Source organism: Barbus barbus (genome assembly GCF_936440315.1).
Source record: "Barbus barbus genome assembly, chromosome: 1".
NCBI lineage: Eukaryota > Metazoa > Chordata > Actinopteri > Cypriniformes > Cyprinidae > Barbus > Barbus barbus.
In genome coordinates, this window is record NC_136729.1 from 7416555 (window position 1) to 7431420 (window position 14866).

The 14866-nt window shown below is 35.4% G+C and overlaps 1 protein-coding gene across 1 annotated transcript in view; it reads left to right on the forward strand.

Annotated features, from left to right (window-relative positions):
- The window catches only part of LOC306857691 (pro-interleukin-16-like), a 38579-nt gene that overhangs the window by 13914 nt on the left and 9799 nt on the right, over positions 1–14866 (forward strand). The window contains exons 6-15 of the mRNA XM_079397749.1: positions 1491–1593; positions 1921–2069; positions 6072–6182; positions 6262–6376; positions 6524–6597; positions 7492–7711; positions 10259–10376; positions 11713–11845; positions 12038–12137; positions 13321–13829. Of these exons, the coding sequence (XP_079253875.1) occupies positions 1491–1593; positions 1921–2069; positions 6072–6182; positions 6262–6376; positions 6524–6597; positions 7492–7711; positions 10259–10376; positions 11713–11845; positions 12038–12137; positions 13321–13829 (1632 nt within the window). The remainder of the gene's footprint in view (positions 1–1490; positions 1594–1920; positions 2070–6071; positions 6183–6261; positions 6377–6523; positions 6598–7491; positions 7712–10258; positions 10377–11712; positions 11846–12037; positions 12138–13320; positions 13830–14866) is intronic.

A 14866-nucleotide genomic window follows, 5' to 3' on the forward strand; every position in this document is an offset into this window, starting at 1 on the left:
CAAAGCTGCAATTATTTAAACAAAGGTACAGTAAAAAAACAGTAATATTATTTAATATTATTACAATAAAAAAAAATCTAGAGGGAGAAGCCATGCAAGAGCCGGGGGATGAAAACTTTTGAACAGAATGAAGATGTGTACATTTTTCTTATTTTGCCTAAATATCTTCTTCTTTTTTTAATTTAGTACTGCCCTTCAGAAGCTACAGAAGATACTTGTATGTTTCCCAGAAGACAAAATACGTTCAATGTACCCTCATCTTCAAATTAAAAAAGTTTTCACTTAATGCATGGTTTCTCCTTCTGGAGCATCATTGAGCGTTTGAACCTTCTGTAATAGTTGCATATGAGTCCCTCAGTTGTCCTCAGTGTGAAAAGATGGATCTCAAAATCATACAGTCATTGTTGGAAAGGGTTCAAATACACACAAAAAAAAGGCTGGAAAACCAAAGAATTTGTGGGAGCTGAAGGAAAAACACAGCTGTGGATCATTCAGGTAGCAACACAGTATTGAGTATCAAGTGTATGTAAACTTTTGAATGGGGTCACTTTTATAAATTCAACTATTATTTACTCTTGTGGACAAAATTAACAGTTTGCAGATTCTGCAAGGTGTATGTAAACTTTTGACTTCAACTGTATATTCATACTGTATCTCAGAATTCAGAAGATTCTCTCAGAAGAGCAGCATTAATTTGAAATACAAACCTTTTGTAACACTATAAATGTCTTTACTTTTGTTCACTTTATTAATTTCTTTAAAAACAAATCTTACTGAAACTTTTCAATGTTAGTTAAGTCGCTTTGTGGGATATGTGACCCTGGACCACAAAACCAGTCTTAAGTTGCTGGGGTATATAATAGCCAAAAATACATTGTATGGGTCAGAATTATCGATTTTTCTTTTATGACAACAATCATTAGGATATTAAGTAAAGATCATGTTCCATGAAGATATTTTGTAAATTGTTTTGTAAATATATCACAACTTATTTTTTGATTTGTAATATGCATTCCTAAGAACGTCATTTGGACCATTTTAATTTTAGAATAACTCTTGTAACTTGTCAACTATGAGATATAAAATGGCAATAACAAGGTATAAAGTCACATTTATGAGAAATAAAGTTGCAAATGTGAGAAATAAAGACAATTATGAGAAATAAATTACACAGTGACTTACATATAGTTACATTTGCTGACAATTTAACTGAAAAGGGTTTATTAAATAACCAAGTGATCATTTTTAGGATAATCCAAGAAGTGTTTGGGACACATCTCGTTGTACATTTTTGCATTAATCTGTGTTTTTTGCTCCATAACATGATGCCGCCATGCCCACTGATATACACACTGAAATCAAGAATACAGTATAGTCTCTTTTGGTCGACACATATCCACCGTATTTTGTCATAGCATCCAAGCCCATTTCTGAATGATTTCTAGAATACCATTTCTTCTAGCATGCTAATACCATGTGCATGTTTGCAGATGCCAATTATTAAGGTGTCAGACGATGACAGCAAGAACTGCGACAACGAGGATCAGAGCTGCCAAGAGACGTCCTGCAAGAGATCCCGCACCAACTCCACCAGTGAGACAAACCTGCATGAACACAAGAGTCATAGCACTGTCCCAATCCATCTCTCAGTATTTGTTAATAGTATAACTCAACTGTGCTAATCCCAGTTCAAGCACTGACTACACACATGCAACACTGCACTGAAGAAGAATGGCCTTTTTCGTTACATAACTTCATGGACTCTTGAGAATATCCCACAGGAGATGTGAACATGTTTTTGTGCTCCTGAACATAAACATATGATGTTGTACTCTTGCCACACTGATGCTCACATGCTGTTCACATCATCCAACATCGAGAGCATATTTTATGTAACTCCACATATCCACATGGTTTTAGGCGTTCACCCGTACTGGATCGGAGACTTGGATACCATCATTATGAAGACGCCAGAGCTGTTCCTGTGTCCCGCCCACGCCACCGCAGGCTTTTACGGCAACAGGAAGTCTCTCTCTCAGCAGCTGGAATTCCCTCACAGCATTCCACAGGTGAGGGAGGGAGAGCCGGTCACAGAATCTGGACTGTTTTGGTCGCATTAAAGGGAAAAAATGGAAAGTTCACCCAAAAATAAAAAGTTGATCATCATTTACTCAAGTTGTTCCAAACCTGATTTTGAAGAATGTTGGTAACCAAACAGTTGATGGTAGCCATTGACTGCCATTGTATTTTTTTCCATATATAAGTCAATGGCTACAGTTAACTGTTTTTAAGAACGTGTTTTTTGTTGCCAGAAATAGATTGCCATTCAGACATTGTCATGGTCTATCACAAGTCTATCTTGTATTTATTAATATTCTAAATTGGCTTTTATTTTTATATTTTTAGTTCATTTTAGTTTTGAATTTAGTAATTTTGTTGTATGTTTTTGTCATGTTTTTATTAGCCTGTTTTAGTTCTAGTAATTAGTACTTTAACTCAAACTTATTTTAAGGCAAAATTATTTAACTTATGTTATTTGCGAATGGAACATTTCCAATTTTTGTTTACATATTTACATTTTATTTTATTTCAGATTTATATCAATAAAAAAAAAAAGGTTTCGTTAACATTAACAATAACTGTATGGTCAAAATGATATCACGGCATAAGTAATTTTATATCATAATAACGTTATACACCACACTATATATTTATATGTATGTATAATGTATATATATATATACAGTGTATATATACATATATATACAGTGCCCTCCAAAACTATTGGAACAGTAAAGACAAAATTGCTCTGTTGGCTGTGGAGTCAAGACATTTGCAAATATGATTAAAAGATGAATATGAGACAAAACTACAGAATGTCACATTTTATTATTGGGTGATTTAACACAGATATTTTACCAGCTAAGCAGTTCAGCACTTTTAGAGTTTCATCCCTCATCTGATGTGAGCTTAAGTATTGGAACAGTTGCCTCACAGGTCTTTCTAAGTGATCAGCTGTGTCCTGTTGCATTAATTCTTCAGATATTAAATGCAGGGAATGTGTCGAATCCGTTATATCCATTACTCCTGTATTCTGAATCTTGCATTTGATGATGACACACACAAAGCAGGATGAAGATGAGGGAGCTGATTTTGAGAGAAAAGCAAGTCATTTGGATGCTAAAAGAAACGAGGAAATCAATTAGAGCTCTAGCAAAAACAAAGGGCATGGAGAAATCAAGAGTTTGGAAACAACCAGCGACACCAGCAACCAACAACTACCTGATTGGCCGAGAAAACAACAGTAGTTGATGACAGACAAATCATAAAAGCTGTGAAAATGAACCCTAAAAGAGGTGTCTGTAAAATCACCAACAACTTCCAGAAAGCTGGGGTGATGTTCTGACAATTTACTGTCCTCAGGAGTCTTTGACACAGAATTACAGATGCTACACAGCAAGATGCAAACCTCTGACCAGCACCAAAAATAGAAAGGCAAGATTAGAGTTTGCAAAAAAGCACAAAGGTGAGCCAGAAGAGTTTTGGAACTGTGTTTATGGACCGATGAGACAAAGAGGAACCTTTATCTAAGTGATGGGAAAGCAAACATGTGGGGGAAAAAGGGAACTGCAATGATCCCAAGGATACAGCCTCATCTGTAAAGCATGGTGGAGGTGGTGTCATGGCATGGGCATGCATGGCTGCCTCTGTAACAGGCCCTCTCAACTTTACTGATGACTTAATATATGATGACAGTAGCAGAATGAATTTGGAAGTGTACAAAAACCATCTTGCCTACCAATATTCAAGAAAATGCAACAAGATTCATTGGGAAGTGCTTCATATTGCATCAGGACAATGACCCAAAACACCCTGCCAGTTCAGTCAAGGAATTTATAAGAGCAAAGAAATGGAAAGTCTTAGATTGCCCAAGTCAATCTCCAGATTTAAATCCGATTGAACATGAGTTTCACCAGCTGGAGAGGAGAGTAAAGGCAGAAACTCCATTAAAGCATTAAAGGCATTTCAAAAGATGAGACCAAGAGTCTGGTGATGTCTATGGGTCACAGACTCACTGCTGTGATTGAGTGCAAGGGATCTGCAACTAAATAATAGCTTTTAATCTTTTGTATCTGCCTTATGTTCAACTGTCCCAATACGTATGCTCACATCAATGAGTGGGATGAACTCTAAAAGTGCTGTTCTTTTTATTTGGTAAAACATGTATGTGTTGAAACGGCTAATAATAAAATGTGACATTCTGTAAGGGCTGGGCGATAAATCGATTTTATCGATTAACTCGAATGTGTAGTTTACATCGATTTGTTTGATTGAAAATCGGTTTTCTTTTTTACATCCGCCGACGCTCCACTCTGAGCTTCCGTAGCTCCGAATGAGCTCAGTCCTCCCCCCGCCCGTTTGCCATATAGGGTTTGGCCGATGGCTGATAGACATCATGATGTTAAAGGCCTAACGTTACTTCGTTTTTGTACGCGAACGCGCATCCTTTCAAAGTTTACTCCATTTGAAGTTGTACGCGAACGCGGGCGGCCAGAAAAAAGTCCATCATTTTCTCCACACTCCAGCAGCTGTAGCGACAATGTCTTGTAAGCAATGCAGGTGATGTTTTGTGATGTAGAAAAACATAAGAATCTTAATTTTTTTCCTGACATCAGAGCCACTGAGGACGCAGTGCATTAGTTTTGTTTTTAATGGTAATGTGCCACCGAATACACCTAAATTTGTTTATGTCTGCACAAATAATTTTACTCCACACTGCTTTCTGAACGAGGGACAATTCAAGGCAGGTTTTGTTAAAAAGTTCAAACTCAAGGATAGATCAGTACCCATTGTTCGTGATCCAGCTGCACCTCCAGAAGAAGTAAGTCTGACACTTTATATTTTTTATGATTATTTGCAAATTGCCTCTTCCACAGAAGAAAAGGGCAGGTGAGCAGACCTCATTAGCATTTAAAGGGACATGCCCCAAAATGAGTCGCTGTGAACAGAGCAAGGTAAAAACGGTGTTGTTTTACATGACCACTGAGGAATTTTAACCAATGTATGTTGCAGACCTTTCATGAAGACACTAAAGAATCATACCAACTTGTGGAAGATCAATGTCCCCTTTGAAACACAGCCCCTGCAAAAAATCTGACTTATTTTGAAATCATTCTGAGGTTAAATACATATTTAAAATCATAACAAGAAATATTTTATTTGCTATGATACTGTTTTTGAAATCAAATCTTTGCATAGCTATGACACTGGAATTTAACAGTACCTTGGAAAAAAACAGTTAATCTTTAAAAAGTGAAGCATAGCTATACATAAACCCATGTATGAAATAAAAGGGTTTTCGAATAAGCATGTTCTAAACTCCTGAAACATTGGTGTTTCATATTTTAGAGCAGTCACTGCAATTTAAGAAAGAAATCAATTAAATTTGTATATGGGAGTGTGTGTGAAAAAAATCAGATGTAACCCCGTTTGTAATCCTTAACATTTTCATAAGTAACTGTAAATTAATTACAATTCTTTTTCTCCGTAACTGTAACTGATTACAATTACTTTTATTTTCTAATTAAATTAAGTAATTCCGTTACATGTAATTAGTTACTCCCCAACACTGCTTATGGATGGTTAGTGAATAAGTCATGGGTGTTTACACTGAAATAAATCAATGGTGCAGCTGTTTAGTTCTAAGTTCAGAACGTGTTTTGCCTGAACAGTTCTGGATGAGAGAACGGCAGTGACTGGCTGTTGCACTTTATCTGATAAGGCAATCATTATACTGGTAATCAAATAAATGGCTGTTGCAGTAAGTGCTCAAAGCATCTCTCCTTCTCTAGAAGTGCTCTCTACAAAGTGCTTCTCTGCACATAAGCAGAGTGGCTGTTTTTAATGAATGTCATAGGAATGTCACATGTAACTCAAATACAGAATGGCCACTTCTGCTCTGGGTAGCAGAATTTTATAAAATGAAAACATCTCATATTGTTCTTTTTGACCCTGAACGTAGGCCGCTCACCTGCTTACCACATTATTTGTGCTCTTTTTGGTCTCTGCAGGCTGTGGTTAGACCGTCTCGCTCTCTAAGTTCAGCACACTTGGTCCCGTCCTGCAGCAGCGTACAGGCCTTCATCATCTCCAACATTGTTCTCATGAAGGGCCATGGAAAGGTATCCAAATGTGTATCTGCAACAAATAATAAAATGCTCTGAATTCTCAACATTAAAAGCCACTGTCCTGGTATTCCAGGGCCTGGGATTCAGTATAGTTGGAGGAAGAGACAGCATGTACGGCCCAATGGGGATTTACGTGAAGACCATCTTTCCTGGAGGCGCAGCAGCCGCTGATGGAAGACTACAGGAAGGTAGGCTCATTAGTTAAATATCACACTGTAAATGGTAATGCATGATCTGTCCAGACACTTACTTCAAAATGAAGCTTTCCCATCAACACTCACAGCTGCATTACCCAGAAATGGATAGAAAACTATATTAGTGTTTCTGGTTCATAGGAGACGAGATACTGGAATTGAATGGTGAATCTCTGCACGGCCTGACCCACGAAGATGCCTTACACAAGTTTAAAGTGAGTAACCTCATCCGGATGGCTTCATGTTTCAAAGCTGATCTGTAATTAATGAACTGGCACACATAATGAAGAAACACATAATGCATATTAGTAGACTGATAAGGGCTGTTTAAGCGCTGATTGCTAACAGTAACTAAATTAAAATGCCACAATAATATGGTTAACTGGAAGTGAACCGGGAACCTTATATTTATTTTTTAAAATTAAAATACGATATGTATATATATATATATATATATATATATATATATATATATATTTTATTTCAGCATTATATTAATTAATAATTAAAAAATATTTATTTATTTTTTACTTTTCAATAACAACACTGGTATGTTCAAAATTATGTATCACAGCTTAATAATTTTTTTTTTATCACAGTAGTGTATATACCACACAATATACTTATTTTTGCTGTAAATATAAAATTACAAATAATTACATTTAATGTTAAAATTATAAGTTATAAAATTATCGAATTTTTTATACAATTAAATATTGAATTACATAAAATTAAAACGTAAATTCCATCACAGATATAGTTAATGTTACAAACAAGCTCAAGAATATTGTGCTGATCATGATTTGCCCAGCAAAATTCCACATTTTACAAATGCATATAATTATTTTAATCAGTATCCCTTTTTCTTTCTCTCTCTCTCTCTCTCTCTCTCTCTCTCTCTCTCTCTCTCTCTCTCTCTCTCTCTCTCTCTCTCTATATTAAATATATAAAATATATTAAATAAACATTTATTTAATACAAAGTAAAAAAATAAAAATAACCCAATATAATAAAAATGACCCAATATCAGCTGATTAATCCACCTAGAAAATATGTCGATCTATCATTAATCTATCAGGTTTTACCTGTCTTTTATTGTCTTTCTGAAGCAAGTGAAGAAGGGTTTGTTAACGCTGGTGGTGAGGACCAGTCTGCGGATGGGCACCATGCTGGGCAGCCATGGCCAGGTCTCTCAGTTATGCCGATCCAGATCTCTGAGCTCCAGCACTGGTATCAGTCGAGTCAGTGCTGATCTGGGAGACTATAACTGCCTCAATAACCCCGCAAAAGCCCAGGACAGAGTCATGATGGATATCACGCTGCAGAAGGGTGAGTATCCAAATCTCATCAATCAAAGTTTCATCACATACACACTTCAAAGGCAGTGAAAGTTTTCGATTTGTCTACCAGGCAGTTAAAAAGGTTTAACTTTAATGCAATTAAAATTTTTCTCATGCAAAGCTATAAAAGTTGTATGGACTAATTTTATGATATTGTAATGATGATTTATCATGCTTTTTGAAGTCTATAATTGCAAATAAATATAAATCATACATGTTTGAAAGACATGAGGGAGAGTAAATAACAGACATTCTATTTATGGATGGACTATCCCTGTATTTCTAATTCTGACTGGTTTAAAAAACTGCATTGCAATTGTTGGTTAACTGTGTTAATGCGGAAGGCTCAGAAACATACGCACAACACACCCTATCAAAACTGAACACTGTCTTGGGTGTGATAAACACTCTGATGAGCTCCAGTCAGCTTTTGCTGAAGTTTCACGTCAGACAAACATGTTCATTCTGAGCCTTGCACATAAACGTCTTCAGAGCCAAACTGTCGTGTTTGTGTAGTTGGGTGACAGCATAAATTAAAACACACATCCTTGAGTTACTAAAAATACTTGCCTGGCAGTAAGGACGTGGTCTCATCTTTACTTTAATTTAGTCTTAAAGCCATACTTCACCCAATAATGCATGTTCTGTCCTCATTTTGTTTGATTTTGTATCCTACAATGGAAAAAATGGGAGATGGTATGTTTTGAAAAAAAAAAGTAAATTGCACTGTCACACTTCAAAAGGACAAAAAACATCATAAAAGCAGTATAAAAAAAGTCTCTTGTGTGTTAAATTTTGAAGCTGTGCAATAACTGTGTGCCTTTGTTTCAAGAACAGACATGTAATAAATATACAGCTTTCAAATGTCATCTCTAAACTTCAAGATGGAAACATGTAGAACACTGGGGTGGAACAATGTTTAAGGACGTAAATAAAGACCTGACCCCATGGGGAATGTTCTTTATTTAAAATAATGAAATAAATCAAGAATTTAAATGGATTAAGGGGAATAAAGAAAAAGAAACAAGAACATTAAAAGGACAATAATACGTTTTTTTTTGTAAAGTAGGCTAAACTATTTGAACTGTTTGCTAATATTTTTTAGGCAGCGGCTATTTGCACTAAGTGCAAATAGCATATTTTTTTAGTGACAGATGCTATTTACACTAAGTGCAAATAGCGATGGATTCTATTTACACTAAGTGCAAATAGCGATGGATTCTATTTACACTAAGTGCAAATAGCGATGGATTCTATTTACACTAAGTGCAAATAGCGATGGATTCTATTTACACTAAGTGCAAATAGCGATGGATTCTATTTACACTAAGTGCAAATAGCGATGGATTCTATTTACACTAAGTGCAAATAGCGATGGATTCTATTTACACTAAGTGCAAATAGCAATAGCAGTATTTTTTAACGATATGCTATTTACACTGTGCAAATAGCTATAGATTCTATTTACACTGTTAAAATAGCAAGATTTTCTGCTATTTATACTACTTATTGCAAATAGTGGCAATTATCTGCACCTCAGTATTGTAGTACATTATAAAACAGTACGCAATAATAACGTACTGAGTGTAAATTATAATTTTAATTCAAATTTATTAAATGGATGCCACCTTATTGGGACAATAAAGCCCTCCCTACACCTACCCTAACCCTACCCGATACTTTATTTTCAACTTTTTGATTATTTCCTTCATTTTTATTTAAAATAAATGCCTTTCTGATGCGATATGAGATTTGAAAAGGGGAAAAAATGTTTGGCAAAAGGTGGGCTCGAACTCGGGTCGATCGCGTCAAAAAGCATGCGCCTTACCACCTACGCCACTGAAACTTATGCTGAGCTAGCTTCTTTTCTTAGTGGGCGGAGTTAGTGTAAATAGCCTTTGCCAACAAGATGGGCTATTTGAACTTAGTGTAAATAGACACTCCGTATTTTTTTAGCCTGTATTCACCCATTCATTCTTATTTGTATGCCTAATGTGTTGAAAATGCAAAACAGAAAAATGCTTCTTCCCTCGTCGCATTCCTTTTATGAATTAAATGGATCATGGAAATGACAGCCTATATTTTCAATTCAAAATGGCCAAATTTGAAAAAACAAAACAAAACAAAACAAGACAGTCTACAAAAAACTAGTTTGCATCACTGGATATTACTGTTAGTCATTTGACATTTTTTATTATAAAACAATTGTCAGATATTACATATTTAGCTTCGTACCTCGCACTCTTTCACTCAAGCGTCGCTGCGCTCGGATTCTGTGAAAAGTAAAGCCCCGTCTTCTTTTATTTGATTGGCCTTCTTAGTCATTTTGACATTGAGGAATGGCAGGTGAGCCTAAAAATGTGACTTGTAAATTTTTTGTCAAATATTAAATATTATAGGGGACAGTTTGGCCATTTCTAATTGCTTTACGGCCCTGCTAAAATTGTATGTTATTGTAACAGATTACGATGCCTACAAACATCTGAGAAGAAAGTGAACGTGAGTATTTCTAAATGTGTTTTCTGCATTGGCTCAGAGTTTGGTGTAGGTTTAGGTATTGGCCTGTGCTGTGTACCTTCTGCTGGCGGCTGTCCAGGAATCTACATTCACACTCTGTCACCAGGATCAGTGGCCCACATGGATGGACGATTAAGGTCTGACACATCTTTAAACATTTGCCAATAAGAGACATAGATATGAGACACTACTGTTGGCTTCTATACATTTTTTTCATAATTAGTTAGCCAGTCTAAATTTAAATGGTCATAGTCAGTATATGATTCGTGGAAATAAAAAAATAAAAATCCACCTACCTGTAGTTAACAAAAACATTAGGCCTATATTTAAATACAATGAAGGGTCTCGTATGTAAGTTACATTTTTTTTGCACACTTTCAAACAAACTTCTCCATCAACTTTGAATAATTTTAATCTCAATTTACTTTAATGAATAAAACAAAATTATAAATAAAACAAAGATTATTGAAGTATGTTTCACAAGACAATACTATTTCGGTTTTTCTACTTCAAAATTTCATGTTTAATTTGATGTGTTACTTTCCGTTTCAGTCTTTGAATAAAACTATTTTCTGCACTCTTTTTTTCAGTGTACTGCTAAATCAAGAAAAATCCATGCATTTAGTTTATACCCGTAAAGCAAGACGAAAGAAATAACATTTTCTTGAAACAATTTAATAGATTTAAGTTCCTGTTAGATAAGCATGTGAGCATGCCCAGCCCAATCTAACGGCAATTCGTACATATTTTACGAGGTGGCTAATTCGTACAATCTCACTCGTACAAATTCATAAGATTTTTGCTAAATCGTACGTTTTTTACGAGTTGCACAATTCGTATGAATTTGTACAAATTACCTAGACTTAACCCCCGTCCCTAAACCTATCCCTCACTCAGGTTAAGACAAATCGTACAAAATCGTATGAGTGAGGTCGTACGAAATAGCCACCTCGTAAAATACGTACGAATTGGTCGTGCCTTCAACAATTATGCCAATGCGAAGCTTACTGGGAACTACAGATCCACTGCCCAGCTAGTTACTGTATATCAACAAAAACAATTCATGTAGACTCAACACAATATGATTGTTTTTACATTTTAAATCAAATTTTACAATATAAATGGATTGGACATTAAATTGTGACAAATTGTTCAAGAAATATGTTATTAGCTAATTTTAACAAAGTAATATGGTCTGGTTTTATTTAAAGCAAAAGCAATTTAAATTGATGTTTTGATGTTACTTCAAGGTAGACACTTTAAAATTAAGACGTATTAAGCTGAAAATGTAGCGTTTCCCAAAGTTGAAGTTGGGTACTGATCAGTTTTGGTTATAAATGGCAACATTCTTTTATGTTCCTAAGTGTGGTTTCTAGAAGGTTTTACAACTAACCAGACTGCAGCCCTGTGAATTGTTGTAATAATGTATGCGGTTGCTGGGATGTTAGTAAGTCGTACGTGAATGTTTGTCAGATGTGGCGATGAGATCATGGAGATCAATGACACAGTGGTTTGCAACATGACGCTGAACGATGTGTACACGGTTCTAAGTCAGTGCAGCCCGGGCCCGGTTCAGATCATCATCAGTCGACACCCCGACCCAAAAGTAGGTCTGCTTTCCTTTCAGACGTACAAGAGAGCATAACAGAGGCCAGATTCACTAAGCCACACATTAACACAAACTGTGCTAAAACAATTTACACTTCATAATGGCTACAGTCAAACCTACACTTTTGTCTTCATAGCTAGATTTAAGTTGTCAGAGAGTGCTAAAATATAAACTTGCATGTGTTTGAAGGTTTCTGAACAGCAGCTGAACGAGGCCATCGCTCAGGCGGTGGAGCACAGCAGACTGAGGAGAGACAGGAGTCAGTGGAGTATGGATGGATGTAACAGCAGTGAGTTATTGATCTTTTGTTTGCTCTGAAATCAACTTGTGATGGTCATTTCCGAGGCCTGTTTCACGCATCCTGCATCTGCAGATTTTAAGTAATGTTGCAGCGTAATTTCAACTGTAACTGTAGCTCTATAGAGCAAGTAAAGGTTACCACACTGCATACTACTTGTATTAATGGTCTTAAAATTGCAACAGGAAGTGGATCAACATTATCACGAAATCGAATTAATATTATGAGGACCACAATTGCACCCAAATGGTAATGCCTCGTAGATATGGTTGTGTTTGGATTCAGTCAGATTTACAGGGGGAAACGTGAGAAACAGGCAAAATTTTAGTTGTAAATTTATGCTCCTGAGGATCCCGAGGCACATGACTTGGACTAAAAAAGGCAAAAATATTATGAATAAAAATATTGCCCACCTGAGACATGGTTCAAATCATGTCCAACATGATTTACAGTGTTCCTCCAGTCATGGAAAACTTGGGAATGGATGGAAATTTTCCAGACCTAATAAAAAAAAAAAAAAAAAAAAAGTTGTTGTTATTATGAATTATATACACTGTGTTGTATAATAAAAATATTACATATTTTATAACATATATATATATATATATATATATATACACACACACACACACAAATATATATATATATATATATATATATATATAAAATAATTAAAATAATCATTTAATATGATTACAGCAATGATAACTATATAAATGTTATACTTTTTTTTTTAAATTTACTATTAATAATTAAAATATATATCATTTGGTATAATTTAAGAATGTATTAAAAATTATACTATTCTGTTAGATATTGTATTTTTTTAAGTGTTTGTGTAGAGTACAAACAATTGTGCAAACCAGAGAAAAAATATCCATTTGTTTGTATAATAATAATCATTTAAATTCATTATTTAAAAAGATTGGTATCAAATGGAAACCTGAATAAATTATAATTATTTTTATTTCAATTAATTTATTAATCATGAACTCATGTAGATGTCATGGAAATTCATAGGTCAAAAAGTGTGGGAACCCTGGACTTGCATCAAAGATGAGCCATGTCTGCTTAGTGTCTTGTTTACTGTTTGTATAAAATGAACTGGTCTATGATTATTTCTCCTGTGAAGAAGATCAGTAGTTGGTTTAGACATGTCTGTATCTGATCTCAGGTCTGAGGAGATCCGATGCCTGTTCTCACAGCAGACAGAAGTGTATCCGCTGTCTGGACCGGAGCACGAGTCAGCTGACCTGTAGACGAGCACAGAAACCCATGATGCGATCGTGCAGTGAGGGTGCCTACAGCCAGCGCTGTATGCCGGCCAGCGCCACCACTCAATCCTTCCTCGAACCGCAGAATGTCACAAGAGTACAGAGCATGAACGTCTCTTTAACAACCAACAGTGAAACTTCACTTAATAACACACTGTCCCCAGCCTCGTTCACAGACGACGACTATAACATTCCCTATAAATGTCCAATGAATTTCACTGGACAACAAACATTAGATGTGCATGCAGGTGTGGTGAGGAGCTCTACGCAAGGAGCAACAAACCAGGCACGGAGGTACTGCAGACGACAGGAAGTCAGTAGTCAGGAAGCGCTGACTGATTCGAGCGGCTCTAGTCGAGGTTCACCACTGAAAGAGGAAGATCTGCTGCCTTCTCAAAGCAACTGCCAGGTAGGGCTAGTCACATTTGTGAAATGCACTATTTTTATAAAACAAAGAATATTCAGGTGTTGTTTTGACTCAATAAAATGATTATTTCTTTGTTTTCTTCTCCTTGTGTAGGTTTGCCCAGCAATACTTATCATGTCAGTGAGGTTATGCACAATAAATTAATTATATACAGGTTTAAGTCTACTTTACACTACTGCTTTTTGGCTCTGTCAAAGAGACTGTTTACAAGTGGGCGGTTTTCACTGTAAGACTGATGCATTGCCCATAAATGGTAGTTGAGTAAGTCAAGACACGATTGGCTTAACTGCAACCCTTGCCTTATTAATCTTGCACCATCAAAGCGCAAGTGAGCAGCTGTCATAGTTCTCAAAGAGAAAAAGGGCATTCGTTTTTTTTCCCTTATATTTTTTGAATGGATTTTTGAATACATCTGACTGGACAGCAAATAGAAAATTATATATAAACATAACACAGTGTGTGCAAATAGTTTTTTATTTTATGCAATTTCCGCTAAAATGCGGAAATTGTTCAACAGGATGACTGTCCTCATCATGATCTGTGAAAAACAGAAATGTGTCAAATTTAACGACGTGAAAACTGTTTAAATATATTGCCATTATCTATTTTCAAATATAGCAATATAAAAAATCATTAAAGTAAGTCCATTACTTGAATATTTTGTCAATTATAGACATTTTTAAGTTTTTAAAGGTGCACTCAGTCATCAGTCTCACACAATGCATTATTTGATTCATTTAGTTTCATTTATTTTACAAACAAAAGTGCACCATAACAGGGGTCAACCAAATAAAACTAAGCAGTATTCAGTTGGTCAGACTACAGTGAATACATGCACACCATCTTTCGTCACACCACAGGATCATTGAAATGAATCAGTGAAATCAGAAAGTTGATTAAACACTGATAAAAACATGAAAAATGGGGACAAATCTAAAACATGCACTTACATTTTTACAAATGTATTTCCTTTATGCTTATTTCTATTTCCTTTACAAAGAAATAAATTTTAACCTGAA